The sequence below is a fragment of the Sminthopsis crassicaudata genome, chromosome 5 (genome assembly GCF_048593235.1).
Source record: "Sminthopsis crassicaudata isolate SCR6 chromosome 5, ASM4859323v1, whole genome shotgun sequence".
NCBI classification, from domain to species: domain Eukaryota; kingdom Metazoa; phylum Chordata; class Mammalia; order Dasyuromorphia; family Dasyuridae; genus Sminthopsis; species Sminthopsis crassicaudata.
The window spans coordinates 53068254-53088436 of record NC_133621.1 but is presented as its reverse complement, the minus strand read 5'-3'; the positions used below and the strand labels follow the sequence as shown (position 1 = coordinate 53088436).

The following is a 20183-nucleotide window of genomic DNA, read 5'->3' as shown; positions in this document are numbered from 1 at the left end:
ATTCAAGGGCAAATCAAATCTTATTGATCTTTCCAGATGTCACAGTGTCAGAAAAGACTTCACATTCAATTGAAAGATCCTGGTCTGATCAGCTCAGGCTGCCCCAGTCCCCTGCCAAGAGCTGCTCATAAATTAGGTTTTTGCAGAATATCCAAAGTAAGACCCTGCCCACTGAGAAGACATTCTTTTCTCAGAGCCAGCCTCCATTTCCCTAATAGAACTTTTCCAGTAAAGAAGTCAGTCTCAGCAAAACTGGCTTCCTATCCAACAATAAACTTCCATTTTTGCCATCTAAAATTTTTTGGATTTGTGAATTCTTTCACAAAGAACCTAAGTTGGCCAAAAGGGGATTTCCACAATACTCTGCACTGCCACTAATCTCATCAGATTCACATTCTATAATATAAAAAGTAAGGTAAACATTTGCTAACTACTTGGAACATGGATATACAGTGTTTAAGATGAAAATGTCTTTGTTATGAGAATTGTATAAATTTAATATTATTTGATTATACAAAAAAAATAATAATAATGATAATAATTCTCCATGCTTTCGTACTAAGTTAGAAGCCCAATGGAAACAAAAGAGTTAGTTAGAAAGACCATAACATAGTTAAAAAAACAACAAGTTCAGGGCTAAGATTTATAATACTCTACTTCAGCAAAATGAAATAACTACTTTTTTGTTGAAAAGATAAGTAATCTAAAAGTGCTGTAATTTTTTTTTAAACTGAGCATAAATAAAACACTGTGATGACTGCGTTAGCATCCCTGGATATCTTAGAATCAGCCAGAGTCAGGATAAGCAAAAGCCTTTATTCTTGGTCTTCAGCAGTAGAAGTCAAGGGGATGGTCGCAGGATCTTCATGACCTCACCTCTTCGTCTCCCACCCAGAAGTGTCCCTGGCTAGTCTCATTCCACCTTCAAGTCCCTCCTACAATTCTCTGTACACACCAAATGATTGGGCCAGCACAGGATAGTGGGAAAGGCCATTTTCCAAGCATATTCTTATAGAGTACTGTCCAACTGGTAATTAGCCTTTAGTGAACCTCAGTGCATTAACTCAAGAGTTTCAGCCCTTTACATCACACACACATGAAAAATAAGGAGAGAAAAGAACTTTCTTTACCGAAATAAGTTCTTACCTTATTTAATACGTTGCTGACTTCACTAGCAAAATCTCTTGAACATACTTCTAAATGAAAAATTTTGCCACAATTCGATACACATGCTCCTAGAAGCTAATTCAGAAAAAATTAATAAGCTTAAAGAGGCTTAATTTTACTATGCAAATCTGTAATATAGCTTTGAAAGAAAATACTTACAGTCAGTGCTTGCATTGCTACATGAGGATCTTTATGATTCACTCTCTTCATAATAGACCGAAGACAGTCTTTAGGCCTAAAAATTGAGAAAAGGGGCACTCAGTCACCCTCCTTTGCCTTTTCTTTCTTATTTAAAATATAAAAAGACACAATAACATGTCATACAAAAAGCTAGTATTTGATATAACCAAGATACTTAATTATAAACCTCTTTTCTAAAAAAAAATCCCTTTAAAATATTTTAACAAAACCATCAGGATCACTTAACTAACAAGAGAGATAAGTTGAAAATTTTCAGGCTTTATGACAAATTATTACTTAATAGATATCACCTTAATATATGACATGATTAATCAAGCAATCAATTCAGCTTTGAACTTTGTAGAGTATATCCCATTATTTTGAAGAGAAACTGTGAACTATCCTTCCATTTAGTTATTGTTTATCATCTGGTTTCATTTAAAGTAAGAATGTCAATATATAGAAGATTCATGTTCTCTCCAGCAGTACATTAGTACACACTGTTCACTTGACAAGACTTTCACATTTAAATTGCCAATAGTTTATAAAATGTTTACAAATTATGTAATTCTTAGATCAAACCTCAATGCCTCCCCCCCCCCCTTTTTAACACTAATTTATTCTTTCAGTATTATAATATCGGGACAGATAGATGGCACAGTGGATCGAACACGAGCCAAGAGAACCTGAGTTCAAATTTGGCCTCAGACACTTAATATTTACTAGCTGTGTGATTATGGGCAAATCACATAACCCCAATTGCCTTGCCAAAACCAAACAGAAACAAACAAAACAAAAAAACCCTATGGCTTAAAAACATAGTATATATCACAATCTCCAAAATGCCAATGGACATCATTGAAGTAAGCACTCCCTTCTAATTCTGCTGATTGCAAACCAACCCCTCATATCTGTCCAGTAAGTTCAATGAAGGGAGTCCATGAAATATTCTAGGGGCCTTTCTCAAATTTATTTTTCCATTTTATCAATGTAAAACATGAATTGCCCATTGGTAATCCTTTGTACTCCCTTCATTATTAGCACCTTTTCTTCTTAGAAGACCTAAATCCCAATAAGATCCTAAAGTCAATTTAATTCTCCTCTAAATCTTAAGGTGAGCAATAATCTGTTATCTTCAGCAGATTGTTTCCTTAATCTTCTCTCCGCAAATCTTCAACCTCTCCTGAACAAACTGGTTCTTTCCAACTGCCTTTCAAGCATATCCAAGTATCTTTCATCCTTAAAAAAAAAAAAAAAAAAATTTACTACATCCCTACAACCCTCCTCAAAATTCAATATCTTCATTCAGTATCTTCTCTCTTTCTGAGATAAATTCCTTTCGTCACTTCCTCCCTCTACTTTCTCTCCTGTCACTTACTTTTCAACCCTTAACTCCTGTTTTCTGAAGTTAGAAATTATCTTTTAATGGCAAAAGTGATGATCTTTTCTCAGTATTAATTCTTCTTGACCCATGCTGCTCCATTTGGCACTGCTGACCACATTTTCTCCTCCAGGGTACTCTTTCCCCTCTGGATTTTTATGATTCTAACGTCTTCTATTCAACTCCCTAAATCTAACCAACCTTTCTCTTCCTTTTCTTTCCATCCCCTGTTTCTTCTCCTATCTCTTTCTTTGCTCTTTTCAGTTTCTATGCATTTAAAAATAGATGACTTCCAGATCTATATTTTTAGCTTCCCCCTGAACTCTCTTCTCTTCTAAGCTTCCCTTTCTCTTAAAACCAACCAACATTCTTCAGGGGGTTCAAATTCAGAATCTCTGCAACATCTTCAACTCTTCCCTCATCGCATATATGTACACCAGTTTGTTAAATCTTTCAAAATTTCTCTTGCATTCAACCTTTTCTCCTTCTACCTTAATTTCACTTCTTTATAACTTTTCATCAAAGTTATTGAAACAGCATCACTAGTCTCCCTGTCAACACTTCACTTTAGATCACTCTATTTATAAATAATGTGAGGTTCTACCGAGGCAGGTATTCTTAAAGAGGTATTTGTAAATTTGTTTTTAAACAGCATATTGATAACTACATTTATAATCATTCTGGGAACCAACTTTATAAAACTGTCAACATGGCCCATAACACACAAAACAAGTTTAAGAATCCCTGTATTAGAGTCAGTATCATTAAAATGTTTGATATTATATAAACTCAGCAATTATATATATATATATATATAATTTTTTAAAAGACACCAATAAAGAAATTGGAATGGATGATCTCCAAAGTCTCTTCCAGTTCTAAATCTGTGAGCCTAAAACACAATTTTAAAACCTTAAAGACTCGAATAAAACTCTGAAATGGCTGCTGCATGAATCAAATGAGATAAATAATCAATAGAAAAGTGTATTGATTGTACTGGTCCTAGAAAAGAAAAAATTGGAAAAATATGAAAAAAAAAAAAAAAAAGAAAGGAGGGAGAAGAGTGGTAAGTGGTAAAACTTAAAAGAAAGGGACAATTAGGTGGCATAGGGGATAGAACTTTGGCCTTGGGAGATAGGAGGACCTGAGTTCAAATCCAATCTCAGACACTATCTAACTGTGTGATCTTGGGCAAGTCTCTTACAATTATTATATAATTACTTTCAATCCAGAGAGACTGCTAAAATATCATAGCACTGCATAAGCAAATCTAATTGAAGGAGGTAGAAGAGGAAACAAAAAAACAAATATTGTTTCCATCTCCTTAAAAAAAGTCAATGACCTTACTGAAAATTATTAAGAAAGTCAACTTTGAAACTATCTGCAAGATTAACCTGGTTTAAAATTAGTATGTAAAAAGTATTTTACTGTGTACATCACACTTATGTTGCAATAGAGATGTGACTGAAGTCTATAATTATTAAAAACTTGAGTAACTTTGTAACAATTACTGATTTTTAATTTTTCATTTAAATTATCTATTTTCCACATGGAAAAATAATTTTTTTAAGATGCAGAATTTGTGATCTCATCTGAATTTCTATAACTATTAAAATCATTTTTATTATCTTGCTTCAGAAGGACAGAAAATAAAACTCTTCCTTCCTCTATGTAAAGAAATAAAAAAAGCCTATGCATTGGAAATGTTGCATACCCTTTCAGATTACAGCTCTCAGTAGAATTTATTGAATTATTTTTCTTTGGGGGAAATATTCAAAAATGAATTAAGTAAAAATTTATTAACAAAATTAATTGTATGCTTACAAATTATAAAATTTTAAAACATTCATTTCAAAGATAGATTTATACAGATTTAGATATTAAATTATGAATAAAGAAAAAGAATAAATTTGAATTGGCCCAAATCAACAGAAAAATTTCTTAAAAACTAATACCTTGTGGTTACTACTTATTAATTTATGTCTTAGTCAATTTATTAGTCAATGATTTAACTTTGGTTTATCAAAGTGATTGCATAAAAATAAATTTGCCTTTGACATTAGAACCCATTGATTTTCTTCCTAATAGTCACAGGTACTTATCAAATTAGAATGCTCCAAAATATAAGAATGGAAACATTCTATTTCTCAGCATAGAATACTGAAAAATCTAAATTTAATTTTTAAGGATATGTATGTATGTGTACATATATGTGTGTATATACATAGACTCGCATACAGTTTAAATATTCTTTTTAAATAGTTGTATAAAAACTATCAGTGTTTTTATTTACCAAAACACCAATTCTCAATTATGCAGAAATGGATTATTTGATTTATCCCAGAACCTCAGCATATTTCTTCTCTAAGGCATGCATTTTTGCTATTCCATGGTTTTTCTTATTTATTCTTTACAAGAAAGTTAACAGTTTAGAAGATTAATTGAACTTGAAGTTGGGTAAAGTCAACCTAATTTCATAAGCTGATTTGGGGAAAGCATTTAATTATATGGAGAGTCAATATTACAAATGAGAAAAAAATTAAAGTTTGATTATACTTCAATAGATATCTCATTGATAGGGGTTCCCTCTCCAAAAGAAAGTCCAAACCTTTCATTTAACAGATGAAGAAACTGAAAGGTTGACAGGTTAAGCAATTTGCCCTGAATAACTCTAATAGTAAGCAATACATTTGGTATTTGAATACAAGTCTTTTAATGCCAAATCAGTTATTTTTCCAAAAGACCCCATTAGAGCTCACAAATCTGATTTGATTAAAATTAAATTAGTAGGTATTTAATGAATTTGAGTTAGTAATATTATCTCTAATGATTCAAGGATATCTAAGAATTTGCTATATTCAAAACTGCTGCACCAATGAGCATGTCATAATGGAGAGAATGTTGGCTCCAAGATTAAGATAAAACCTAAATAACCTCTTTACCCTAACACTCACTAGCTTCCAGGGAAAGTCACCTAACCTCCCTATTGTTGAGTCACCTCATTTATAAAAAAAATGGGAATAAAACTTTACTACTTATCAGTTTGATGCACAGGAAAGAATACTGGGTCTGGAATCACAGAATTTCACTTAAATGTCTTACTATCTTGGGACACTGAGCAATAATTTACCTCCATGACCCTGAGAATCTTCATCTCCAAAATAAGTGAATAAACAAAATGGCCTCTTTAAATTCCCTATCAAATCTAAATCTGGGATGCTTTACTTATCTCACAGGATTATTTGTAAGGAAAGTGCTTTGTAAATCTTACAGAATTATATAAGCAAGTTAATATTCATACAGAAAGGAAGAAATTAAGGGAAGCATTATCCATTTCTCATACCTCCTACATTTAATCTATATGTTTTCAATTTATTAAATTCTATTTAATGAACATTAAGTTGTTCAAAAGACTACTTTTAACTTTGGTAGTCTTAAAAAGAATAATCAGTGGACACAATTTTCAAAAACTTTTAGTGCTGATTTCATAAATCAACTATGACTGTATCCTGAATTAAAACTTCAGCTCAATTTCCTCAGCTACTAACTAATCTCTTTACCTTACCTTACTCCTATAGTGTGTGCCATCAGCTTCAAAGATGCAAAGCTTTAAAGAAGGCCTCTTCTCTTCCTACTTCTCTATCCTGGTCCAACCCTCTTCCCTACAATCCTATCTTTCAAACCATGGTGGTGATGAGTTAAATCTCTCTCTAATTCTTACTTGAAAGGTAGTGAAAATTTGCCTTTAGTCACCTTTGATCCTGGGATAAAAAGCAAAAATAGAGACATATCACTAATTTTCTAGCCCTAACAAATTAACACTATTAAAAAAAAAAAAAAAAAAAAAAAAAAAAAAAGGAAAAGCAGCAAAAGAAAACAACATTTGGCAGAATTAATGGCAGCTTTCCCTTGAAAGACCACAGTTTATTGAAAAAAATCAATTGTTCACTAAGTTTCTTCTCAATGGCATCCAGAAAGAAGTACACCAAATGGAGTGTTAGAAATGGAAATCAACCAGTCAAAACTGCTTGCCAGTATAAACTTCCATATTGCCTAGTATAAATAAACATGTATAACAATAGCACAACTCAAAGTCTAAGCAATGTGGGGCACTTAATATTTTCTAAAAATTATAGTGCTGATAAAAAAAATTAACAGCAATTTTTAAAACGATCATGACATTTTATATCATGTATTGGTATTTTTAAAAAATACAATAATATTAATATGTTAAAAAATTTCAGAATAACACTTTTGCATCTGTAATTCGGTTTGCTCTATATGTATACTGAAGTAAAGTACTGGAATTTGAAGTCAGAGGGCCCTGGGTTCTAATTCTGACAGCTCCTGCAGACCTTGGTGAGGAGTTAGAAATTGCAACTGCCTCCCAAGAAGGGTGATAAATAACTGCATCTTCCTCATAAATTTTGAAGATAAAATGAAAAATATTCTGCAAAATTTAGCTGCATAAAAGATGAGCTGTTTCTATTATTATTTAAAAAACATTGTGCTTTCATTTTACCTAGCAGCAACTCCACGAAACTTAAGAATTTTACTTATACTTATGAGTAACTAGTCATATTTTGTAAGCATTTACTAAAAACAAAATAGTGCAAATCTCAGTTAAAATGTATTTAGATATTAATGTTAGTTTTCGCATCACTTTGTATATAATAATTATATCATTTATATAGATAATGATAATTGATATCCCTATCTATGTATGTTAATCATTATAAATATTGATTATCATTTGATGGGTATCAGTAATTTATAAATGAATTAAGCAGAAGAAAATTAATTTTTGATTAGTTATGTTAGCTAATGTTATAAAAGGTATGAATGATTAATCCACCATGTGTGATTTATCAGCTAGATTTATATTAGTCAACTCTCTGGATTGTGCTATAATAAGGTTCATTTGTTGTTGTAATAGCCCTCACCCTCATGAATCACTACCATCTACTCCTTATGCTTTAAACCTACAACTTGGATTCTTGCACATTATTACATGAAAGAAATTCTGTAATGAAATCCTGATTTCCAGGACTTGTGAAAAAGGCCTTAAGATTTTGTTGAAAGGATTCTTTAACCTTTGGAAAGCCTTTGCTGAGATGACCTGGAGTTGATGATGGGTGGAAGGTGACTTGTGAAAGGTCTGTTGACCAAATGGTTATAATTGATGGACATTTCCCTTAGTTGACCATAAGATTTCCCCATTTCTAATCAACTAATCAGTGAACTATATAATACCTCCTTTTATACTAAAAATAAAAAGTTCTCCCAAATGTACAAAAGTTGCTAGCACTTAAGTGCAGGGGTCCCTCAAAATGAGTAAGTTCTTAGATGCAATTAATTAGGGTATCCCTAATAAACTGAATATACTCAATTCTAAGTGACTTGTCACAGATTGGAATTCTGTGGCCCACACATAGCAATTTTTAAAGTTAACAAAATATTTTACAAATACTATCTTATTGAACTATCCTCTGAATACCATTATTATCACCATTTTATAGCTGAAGAAACTGAGGCAGCAGAGGTGTAATGACTTGCCCAGGAGTATCTGAGCCCAGATAGGAACTCAAACGGCCCATGACTGCAGGCCCAGCGAGCTGCCCAATGTGTCACGAGCTGTCAGTTTGTCAAAGAATTCCTTAAGGAACAAAATAAGAGCTAGTATTATATAGTGCTTTAATCTTTACAAAACTTCAAAAAGATCTCATTTTAATCAATATTTTCAAAAAGAAGTTCTCAAATAGTATATAGCTCATGAGGACTTTCCAATGGTTTCACTGTTCTGATTCTTGTGTTTTTTATCAAATTCTGATAAGTGTTTATTCCCTTCTGATAAGAATGTATGCTTCTTTGGAAAAGGGAATTTCATTTGTATCTGTACATCCCTAACACTTAGCATAGTGCTGGCACATAGGAGGCACTTAATTAATAGTTCTTGATTGACTCAAACTTCTTAAAACTTTAATTTTATTTCACTGGTACTAAACTTGATTCTATAAAATGACCAGAGTTTATCTTCTAAACAAAGAAATACTTATCTACAAAGCAGAGGAAACTTCACATAACCATGTGCAACACTTTTCTGTTTGGGATTCAAGATCTATGAGTCAATGAGAAGGATGTTATTACTGAAAGTATCAAAGAAGAATTATTTGATTGTATTAAAAGGCCCAGATATAGAGCAAGGTTCAGATTAGTAGGAATAATGGATCCCCTAAAATTATTCACATTTGCATGGCATGCTTCCACTGGGCTAGAATCAATTATCTACCATATTTCATATAAGTATAATTTCAAGTAAAGCAAAATTGAATGCATGTGACCACTTTAGAAAACCTAACAATAATATTAATCAGGGCCCAGCTGTAATAACATTATAATGAAATTGCTATTTCATGCATAATTTTATAAAGCTATTAAAAATCTCTTCTTGACTCAGACATCATCTTACAAAAAGGACTGCTTTTAATTTTATTTTTAAATTTCAAAGGAGTACTTCTTATGGAATATAAACTGTAAATTCCATGTTAAACCATTCCAATTCAATTTATGGTCCTATTACTATTTGTATCTATTACTTCAGTAAAACAAGTCCTCCAAAATGAGGATAACTATTTCTTTCCTCATAATAATAGGTTGAAAATTATAACAATTAGCAATTAATCTCAGTTAATAAAAACATAAATAAATCATTATATTTTGGGAAAAATGAATACATATAATAGGAAATAAAGTATTCCTGAATAAGTCAACTTTAGATATGAAGTTGAAATGAAAAAGTCTAAAAGGCATACAATATAGTATTTTACAAACAATAACTTGCCAAACTGTGCTGCAAGGTGCTAAAAAGAAAAAGAACTTATGTATTCTCAAAATTATATTCAAATATTATTCTAAAAATATACATTTTTAAGACACACATTTTAAAGATGTATGTTTCAAATTAATAATTAACATGGGTTTTAAAATGGAGGGAGGTGGGAGAGAATAGAACTTTTAAAAATTGGTTATTGATATAAATGCTCCAAGAATATTGAGAACTTATTTTAAGTAAATTATAAATGATTCAAATGTTCAGGTCCATTGACTAGAGCTTCAAGCAGCAACAATAAAACACAGGAAAGAAATTCTGTAATGAAATCCTGATTTACACCAACATTCTAAATGCAAATATAACTGAACATATGCCATATGCTATATTCAGTATCTGAAATAAAAAGACATGAAATATTTTAAGTTGTTGTCAATGAAGTTCAATGCTAATGTACTATTTAATGTTGAACTTTTATACTCAAGAAATCCATAAACTATGAATAAATTTAGGCAAACACACAGCAAAATATAGAGGACAAGTTCATGATCCAGAGAGAATTCATTGGAAGAAGGAATTGACAAAATTTATTTCTTAGCTAAAAAGAAAAAGAAAGAAATGTAAGTATTTAATAGACAAGATAGCTAATAATGGCCCTTGGATCCTTAAATTTAAGTTCCTTGACCAAAGAAGTATTAACATATTTTTTAATCATGGAAAACATATTACAATCTAATTAATTGTGAGAAAGCACCATAAGCCCTGATAATGGGAGACAGAAATCTCAATTTTATGCCATATCAAATTTTCAATCACTGTTCAAACAAACTTGTATTTTAGAAGGTAGATTGACATAATGGAAAGAACACTTAAGAATTCTAGATTTTTTTAAAAGCAATTTGGTATAGTGGCCAAGTTTCTGGACTTAAAATAAGAACTGTTTTGGTATTCCATCTTAGACCATTTGCTATTTCATGCAAATCATTTAACTTCTTTAAGTGGCAGTTTCCTAAACTGTAAGGAGATAAAGTCTGGATTGGGTCAAGAAGACTTCTCAGGAGAACTTCAGGGAAGCTGAAGAAGATTCAGAGCAAGGATTCAGTGGATTCACAAGTCCAGCAGATTCACAAGTCTAAAGGAAAAGCCTGCTCATGGGCTTCTGGGAGATTCACATCTAGGACTGAATTCTGGGAAACCTACAATCCCACACTCTTGGAGGCAGGAGTAAGATTTCATTTCCACGTCTACCTTTGCGCTGGCTGGAGGCTTTGGATTCAGAGGGAGCTAGAGACTGAAGCTGGCTGGAGACATTCTGACAGGAAAATATTCAACTGACAGGAAAATATTCAAGACTTTGAAGGATACAATATAAGATCTCAACTTTAACTCCTGGCTGCATTTTGGGATTATTGAACTGGAACTATAGCCAAGACTGCCTCCCCAGAAGCTACCCAAACCTCCTCCCAGAGAAGGATTACAATATAGAGAAACAGAACATTATATTTTGGCTGATTAACAGGGTGTTTGTGAGGACTACACAAGATATAGAGTTTGTAAAACAAAAAACATACCAAAAAAAAAAAAAAAAAAAAAAAAAAAAAAAAAAAAAGCCAATATAAATATTAGGTATTGTTAGAAAAAATTCAGTCTTTTCAATTGTGTCCAAATCTTCACGACCCAATTTGTAATTTCCTTGACAGAGACACTAGAGAAGCTTGCCTTTTACTTTTCCAGCTCATCTTACAGATGAGAAGCCTGAGGCAAATAGAGTTAAGTAACTTGCTTAGATCACACAACTAATAAATGTCTGAAACAAGATCTGAACTCGGGAAGATGACTATTCCTGTCTCCAGGCCCCATAATCTTAAAAAAAAAAAAAAAAAAAAAAAAAAAAAAAAAGTAGGTACCCATGTGTTCCACTACATATGTATAATTTAAATAGTTTTCCAATCAACATAGCTTGAAGATCATGAGAGGTCAGTAAGACAACATCAGTTCTTATATTATTTTGGAATCTGGATTTGTAAATATGGCGGTCCATTTCTCAACCCATGACATATAGTAATCTGATGTATTTAAGCCATGTCTTACTAAAGATCACATCCTACTAAATACAGTATAAATGGAATGAGAATAAAAGGGGATGGGAGCTAGATATACAAGAGGCATGGATAGTCCATGTGTTGTATGAATATATACAAAATAATAAACTAAAAGAAGGGCCTTTAGTCATCTGGATAGATCCTATGTATAGGATTTATAAAAACAGAGACAAAAGTCACACAGTATGAGTTATCATCTACAAAAGTGGAAAAGAGGAGGAGGAAGAGGAAGAGGAGGGAAAGAATGAAGCAAGAAACATAAGACAGAGATCAAGCAAATACATGTACAAAGCCCTAGGGACACAAATAGAAAGGAGACTTACTCTCTGCCCTCAAAGAGATCATATTCTGATATAAGAGAAAAACCATATAGGAGAGTTGGATTGTAAGTCAAATGAAAAGTTCCATGTTTCTTATGGCACATAGGCAAAACAAAAGTAAGAAATGCATCTTGTTTAATGTCATTTTCAACAATAAAATCATGGCACCTTCTGATACTAAAACATCTGAAAAACTATTGGGCTTTTATGTCAAGAACTTTCTTTTCTAAATGGTCAATAGTTATTAGTTGTAGCATCTGCAAAAAGTTTCCAGAAAACATTTCTACGGTTTGGTACCTTTACAAGGCCTGTGTTGGAAACAGTAATCTGGAGATGCTGTTGCTTCTAGGACTCAGGTTTACCTGCCTATGCAAATGGTCAGTAATTGAGATTTGTGGTAAGAAAGAAGATGATGCACCTCTTCTCCAAAGTAACTATCCCTCCTGCACACCCCATAATGATAAAGCCCAGTCCAGAAGCTATTTTGGTAGTTCAGAAGGCATTGCTATTCCCAAGATTCTTCAGTGTATGGTCTCTATTGAGATGTGACTAGCTCCCTCAGGGTATCATGACATTTCAACTAAACCAGCTTACCTGTCCTGGTAGGAAAATATCTGTTTCAATGAGATCACAGATTCATTCAATCATTAAAGTATATTAGCACACATTAAATTAGTTACTGTCACTTTAAAGTTTTCTTGAGTTCTACAATTCAATTTAACAAATTATAATTTTTAAGCTATCATGTGACTTAACTGACTGCAGTTTTGAGAACTTTTCTCATGCTGTAATTACATAATTACAAAAAAAATCACACAAGTATTTTAAGCCTCCCCTCCCAGGAGATAAAACCCAACAACAATCATTCAAAACCTATTAACTTCAAATATTAAAAAGTTTTAAAAGTTAAATTAAGACAAATTACACGTGTGCATGTCCTTTAATCCAACAATACCACTACTGGATCTGTATTCTAAAGAGATCATAAAAGGAAAAGGACCCATATGCACAGAAATGTTTGTAGCAGCCTTTGTGTGGTGGCAGGGAACTGGAAATTAAAAGAATGCCCCTCAGTTGGGGATATAAGTTGTGGTATATGAATGTAATGGAGATAAGAAATAATAAGCGGGATGATTTCAGAAAAGCCTATAAAGATTTACATGAACTGATGCTAAGTAAAGTGAGCAGAACCAAGAGAACACTGTACACAGTAATAGCAAGATTATGTGAAGATCGACTATGATAAAATTAGCTCTTCTCAGCAATATGGTGATCTAAGAAAACTCCAATAATCTTGAGATGAAAAATGTCATCTATGTCCAAAGAGAGAGAACAATGGAAACTGAATGCACTGTTTTTAGGTTTTTTGTTTATTTTTTCTAATGGTTTTTCCCTTTTGTTCTGATTTTTCTTTCACAACATGATGACTAATACAGAAATATATTTAAAATAATTGTACATGTATGACCTATATCAAATTGCTTGTTGCTTTAGGAAGAAGGAAGAAAAAATTTGAAACTAAAAAAACATATAAAAAGAATGCTGAGAGATGAGACGGCTCTTCTCCCTACCCTCACACTAACAGCAAATCCAGCCTTTGAACTGGTTTTGGAGTGACAGAACCCACAAATATTAGGAGTGTAACAAATTTTCAGCAGAAGATAATTTTGAAAATTTGCAGAAAAGGTTTGTTTCAATTGGGCACAGAGGGAGATGGGACAAGCACAAGCAGGCTGAGTACAGTCCCAGAGTGGTGTGGACTCCACCCGCCAGAGAATCTACCAGAAGGAATCTCCAGCAGTGTTGGCTACTCTGTCCTGGTTGCAAGTTAGTAGACCAGAAGAATAATTATAAGAAATATAAGAAAACAAACAGAAAAAGCAAATAGTGAGCTCCTAAATGCCAGAATTTCACAAGACCTGACCATGTCCACCCAGCACGGGAAGTCAGTCAGTACTAACCTAGCGTAGCCACTGCAGCTTATACAGGAAACTTGGACAATCCCTTTCCCTAAAAGCAGACCTCAACTTAAAAAAGAAAGAAAGAAAAGAGCAAAAAAGCAAAAAGAACTCTGACCATAGATACTTTTTATGGTGAAAGAGAAGAATAGATTTCAAACCCTGAGGTCACTAAAAGCAGATCATCTCCAGAGGAAGCCCCAAAGGGTGATATAAAAATGAAAACTGAAAACTGCATTTACATGTAACTGAAAAAAATAAAATACTACTAAAAAGTTAAAAAACAAATAAAAAGGTATCCCCCTTTCCATCATTTTTCAAATGATATTCCATCAGAGAGCATATTGTTCAACAATACTCAGATTATTTACATCAAATTAAGCAGAAAGACATATATGCTCATCACAAAGTGTTCACTGCTGGAATGGAATATATCCAAGTATAGAGTCCAAAAGAAAGAGAGATTCCATATACAAGGTGAGAAGTCCTTAAGATGCTCCTATTTATGGATATCACTCTGTTAATTGCATCAAATTCCAAAACCCTGCAGATCTTCTCAATAAGAGCCAGAATCTGACAAATGAGTTCATACAAGGAACACCAAAGGAACAAAGAATGCTTATTTTCTTGATTATAATATATGGTGGAAAGGACAACCCAGAAACCTGAAATCTGGACAAATATACTGTCCAGTCCAGTGAACTAGATATCCACTTTACATAGATAATAAATAAAATAGGGAAGACAGAAAAGGCAAGGGGGACTTATTTTCATTTGAAGACCTATATGGTACTTTTAAGAATCCCAAGGTTTACTTTCAGACAAAAGCCCATGTTTTTTAAAATGTTAGTATTATTTTGCTAATATTCTACTAGTAACAGTCTCCCAAGAACTAAAAATCAAAGGTCACCAAAAGGGCAATGGAGAGGTACAAATGAGATTTATCAAAGCTGTATGAATGGAAATCGATGTGGACTGGTCATGTAATATGAGGGAAGATAATTAACGGATAACCCTGTTTTCTCCATTGGTATTTTTATAAAATATAAAAAGATACAATCAGGGATTACTAATATGGAATAGGATCCTTAGATTGCCATGGATAGATTTCAGGATATAGAGGAAGTTTGATGGGGAAAAAATTAGATCTTTATTTTCACTAACTTCTAAGTGAAATCTGGCATTTCCCTAAACATTAAAAACATTATTCTGGGAAGGAATTCATAGGCTTTATCTAGACTGCTAAAGAAGTCTAAGATAGAGGGGGAAAAAAGCTAAAAATTTTTTATCTAGAGAAAGTCTCTCACAATACTAATTGGACTTTCTGTAGACTTCCTTAGGAAAAGACATGGACCAAATGTCCTTCAGGATAAGACCTTCACATTTCCATCTAACATGGCAAGAGTTGTCAACTCTACTTCCATAAATTCTTTCATCTATCCTCTTCTCTCCATTCACTTATCTACCAGACTAGTTTAGGTCCTCATCACTTCTCATTTAAATTAATATTCTGGCCTCCTACTTGATATAACCTGCCTCAAATTTATTTCCTCTCCAAACTATCTTCTAAAAAGCTGGCAAAATAAATATTCTTAAAGAAAAATCTGATCCTCTCACCCTTTCAGCAAAGAATATTCAGTGACTACTCTACCACAGTGATTCAGTGACATTGCCTATATAAATCTCCCTATTTGACAATTAAAATCCCTAATATCTAACTCAAATCTAACTTTTAAAGCTGATTTTTATCTTATTTCCCTCAAGCACACTCTCGGTCAAACTGGTCTACTTTATGATCATTCATCTCTCTTGCAAGGGCTTTTCCTCATTCACTTCTGCTTTTTGACATCTCTAGATACCTTTAAGTCTAAGCTCAAGCACTATCACCAATAAACTCATCTCAATTCCCCCAGTTATTAGTACTCATGTTTCTTATATGAGCTTCTGTGGTTCCCCCTGTCACCAGTAGACTATAAAAAGATCCTGGATCACAGGGACTGTTTCATTTTTTGTTTTTAAAAGTATCCGCAGTGCACAGTACCTGATACTTCATAGGTATTGAAAATTATTTTTCAAATTGAACTAAACTGCAATGTGTTGTTGAAAGATACAATCACATATACATCCAAAATAAAAACGCAATTTCAGTAATTTCTATGACCTATGATCTGTCATGACAGTCAGAAAAACTTCTTCAAACTATTAACACTATTAAATTTTATCTTTGCACAGTCTTTAGGCGTAGCAGAGTAAAATGATGAACAATACATTAAAAAGGTATATAAAAATTGTTGATTATGATGAAGAACAGAGATTAGAATGGTAAACTCTATTACTACTAAAGGCAGTCCTTTAATTCAGAAAGGATAAAGTCACCCTATGAATCCAAATTCTAACAATTTTTTTCTCTTGTCTCATGATTCTACAAAATCAAGATAAGACTAATAATTTATTTGAGACAAATATGATAGATAAATTCAATTAGTAAATGGTTGTAGCGAGCTGTCGTCTCTAGAAGCTGCTGGATCACTCTCTGGGAAGAGATCTGCTGTGTCTACTCAAATCTCTCCGACAGATTCTTCTTCCTGTAACGAACCGTTGTCTCCAGGCAGTTGCTGTTAACTCTTGTCCAAAGAAGTGACTTCCCTTCCTGCAGAGAGCACCGTCAGGCCTGATGCAATTCAGAGTCCTCTTCTTTCTCTGAGAGTCCTCTCTTTTATTCTCCCAGAGAATGGGCGTGGGATAATGCAAGGGCTTCTGGGAAGAACCACCCCAGCCAATGAGCTTGCCCCCTCTATCAAGTCAACCTGAGTTCTCACCTTGTAACTATCCAGACAACCTCAGTTCTCACTTAGTAATCCTAACAAATGGTGACAGTATTATTGGGGGGAGGGAAAGGGGAACTAATGATTACATTAATTGGCAAACCCAGAACGCAATGCTTGTTTCTTTGTACATTCAGTCCAGTGTTACTTTTAAACAACTATTATTCACTAAAACAAGCATAGTGCCATGCAAAGAAAGTCCTTATTTAGACTAAAATCAAAATCCTTCAGTGTTCTAATAGACATTTAAAAAATTCCTAGAAATTTCTTAGAAATCAAATTATATTACAGTGTCTAATCTATCTACATTAATCACTACTGTTACTGTAGTACCTTAAATATGAGAGAAAATGAATGGAAATCCCCAGGAAGTCTATACTTACCCAGTTCGAGACTGTCCTACTTTATCACAAATATCCAAGATAAGGCCCCAGTCTTCAGCAGTATTCATCTCACTGGTTGCTTTCTCTGTTAGTTTAAAAACAGAATAGAATAAATGTATTAATAATTAATGTTTTGTAATCAAGTTGTTAGAATATATTTTGTTAGATACATAAAGTATGTTGTAAAAATGTTACAACCAAAATGGAATAATCAACAATAGTTTACTTATATTTCATTATTAAGAACTGACTAGAGATTTTTACCTACTGAAATAGTAAAGCTCACAATTTATGGTCGATTATAGTTCTTTAACTCCTTTCAAGTTTCAAATATGGTTAATAACAGCAATAAATAAAAAGTTAAATCAATAAATATTTATTAACTTTCTACTATGTGCTAAATGATTGAGGATACACAGAAAGGCTAAAGATAGTTTACCTTCTAAAGGAGCTCACAATTTAATGAGATAACATAAATACAACTATATAAATAAACTACATAGACAATAAACTAGAGAAAATCAACGGTGAAAAGGCTTTAGCGGTATTATGGATCAAAAAAGACTTCTCATAAAAAGTGGAATTTTAGCTGTGACTTCAAGGAAGCTAAGAGTTGTATATGAGAGCATTCCAAGTAAACAGTACAGGTAATAGAAAAGCCAAGAATCAGAAGATCAAGTATTTTGCTGGAGGAACAGAAGCATCATGAGTGGCAGAATCACATAATTACTTATAAGAAATAAAGTTAAGGCAGAGGGAGTTATAAAGGACTCTGAATATCAAATTGAAGGTTTTAAATAAATCCAATTAGTGACAGTCACTTGGTTTTATTGAGGACAAGTTATCATGGTCAAGCAATGAAGAAAAAAATGGGCAAGTATCCCAGTATCTTATGCCAAGATGAACATAACAAAAACAATAATGAACACCATGGTCAGGCTATGCTTTGGGAAGATCACTTTGATGCTTAATGGAAGATGGACTGCAATGGGGAAAGACTTGTGGCAGGGAAACCAACAAATTTCAATAGTCCAGATGGGTTGAAACTGGGTGAAAGAGAGTAAAGAATAACATCAAGGTTGCCCCATAAAAGGATGGTGGTCCTCTCAGCTGTAATAGGGAATTTACATATATTAGATATATAACATATATCTAATATATATAATGTATATATTATATATAGGATTCTAAAATCCTATATAGGATTCTACACACACATATATATTATATAGGATTCTACAATCCTATATAGGATTATATATATCTTATTAGGAAGAAGGGAGGACTTGGAAGAAAAGTAATACATTTAGTTTTAGATAAACTGATTTTAAGATAACTACAGGATAGTCCACTTTGAAATGTGTAATAAACAGTAGGAAATGTGAAACTGGAGATCAGCAGAAATTAGGGGTAGATTGGAGAATCATCAGGATAGTGATAATAATTAAATCCATGGGAGATGATGGGATCACCAATTGAAATATTATAGATGAAGAAAAGAGGATCCAGGAAGAGCCCCGTGTGAAAAATCTAAGCTGATCAGATTTCACTGGATAAAGATATAGCTCAAAGGAGAGATTTAGATATATATAGGAGATGAAGGCAGTATCACAAAAACTTAGAGAGAAGAGAAAAAAGAAGAAAAAAAAAAAAAAAAAAAAAAAGGACTATGAACACCAAAGCTATAGAGATATAAGATGGATGAGAATTGAGAAAAGGCCATTAAATTTGGCAATTGAGAGATTGTTAGTAACTTTGAAGAGAATAGTCTTGATTGAATGTTGTGGCTGGAAGACAGACTGTGAGAGAGTGAAAGGAAAAGATTCTGAGGCAAGGATAGTTAGATGGGTCTAAGTGCTACTAGTATAGATGGATGAGTCAAGTGAGGGTTTTTTGAGTATACATACATACATATATACATACATAGGTATGAAGGCAGTAGGAAAGTAGCCAACAGACAGAGATTGAAGATTTAACGGAATGAAGATGTTAAAGGTAAATCAAAATAGTTTCAATTATTCTAAATATCTTTGTAATTCATTTTTTTTATTTCCCCAAGTACTTTAACTACATAAAATTATAAACAACATACCTAGTTTTAGATGTTGTGTAAATGAAAATCTATATGTAAAATGATATTTTCCCATTAAGTTATGATACTATTTCAGACATATTTCAGTCTATATGGAGGGAAAAAAAAAAACTCCACATAACTGAATTTATTCCTTAATCACAAAATGTAACAGTGTCTTATACAGAAAAAGCACTTATAAATATTCCATTGACAGCGTTCATCCCAACTTTTTTCTGACTTGATTTTTGGTATGCCTTTTCTGTATCCCCTATTCAAAAATGAAAGGAAATTCTAGAATTTACCATGCACGTGCACACAAGAAACAAAATTAAAGTATTAATTTTTAATTTAAAAACTTCAACACATATTTTAGTACCATATAGTTATTAAATGTTTTTTAAAGCAAAGTTAAATAAATTAATGGATGAGATCCTTGATTCTATTTATTGTCAATTCAATAAATTTAATTCTTTGTATAGTATCAGCAAATCCTAATTCACAGAGAAGCTATTTGCTTTCTCTAATATTACTATTTTTGTGAACTAAGTGCTTAACATAGTATCTGGCACACAATAAGCACTTCAGTGAAACATTTCAACAGATTAACAAATTATTTACCAAATATTTCCTGTATCCTCTTTGATAAGCTTCTCATACCCCAGATATATGCATATAACATATTTGGAAAACCTAGCTTAGAGAATCATAAGGTCATAGATTTAGAGATAGCTACTGACTTGGAGCTTATTTCACCTAAACGCTAGTGGAAAGACTTCAGTAGCATTAAAGCCCGGAATCAAATTTCCCAAGTTATCTTACCAGAATAAGATATATTGTAAGGATTGAAAGCTCCATTTCAGGGAATCTAAAAATCAACAGTCAATTCCCCAGATTCTCCCCTGCCTTCCCGCCTTCCCCTCCTTATGTGAATTAACATGAATCAGCACTAGTCTCAGATCTTTGA

General features: G+C 32.7%; 1 protein-coding gene across 4 annotated transcripts in view; it reads right to left on the bottom strand.

The window, feature by feature from the left end:
- The window catches only part of STAM (signal transducing adaptor molecule), a 59325-nt gene that overhangs the window by 25876 nt on the left and 13266 nt on the right, over positions 1 to 20183 (bottom strand). Inside the window, exons 1-5 of one of the 4 annotated variants that reach the window (XM_074266728.1) lie at positions 17146 to 17225; positions 8238 to 8384; positions 6294 to 6489; positions 1327 to 1402; positions 1147 to 1242 (exon numbers count right to left, since the gene is read on the bottom strand). In XM_074266728.1, coding sequence (XP_074122829.1) covers positions 1147 to 1242; positions 1327 to 1402; positions 6294 to 6316 — 195 coding nt within the window. In that variant the 5' untranslated portion in view covers positions 6317 to 6489; positions 8238 to 8384; positions 17146 to 17225. Of the gene's footprint in view, positions 1 to 1146; positions 1243 to 1326; positions 1403 to 2391; positions 2504 to 6293; positions 6490 to 8237; positions 8385 to 17145; positions 17231 to 20183 lie in introns of those variants that run through there. The other 3 variants (XM_074266727.1, XM_074266726.1, XM_074266729.1) reach the window with 3 other exon arrangements.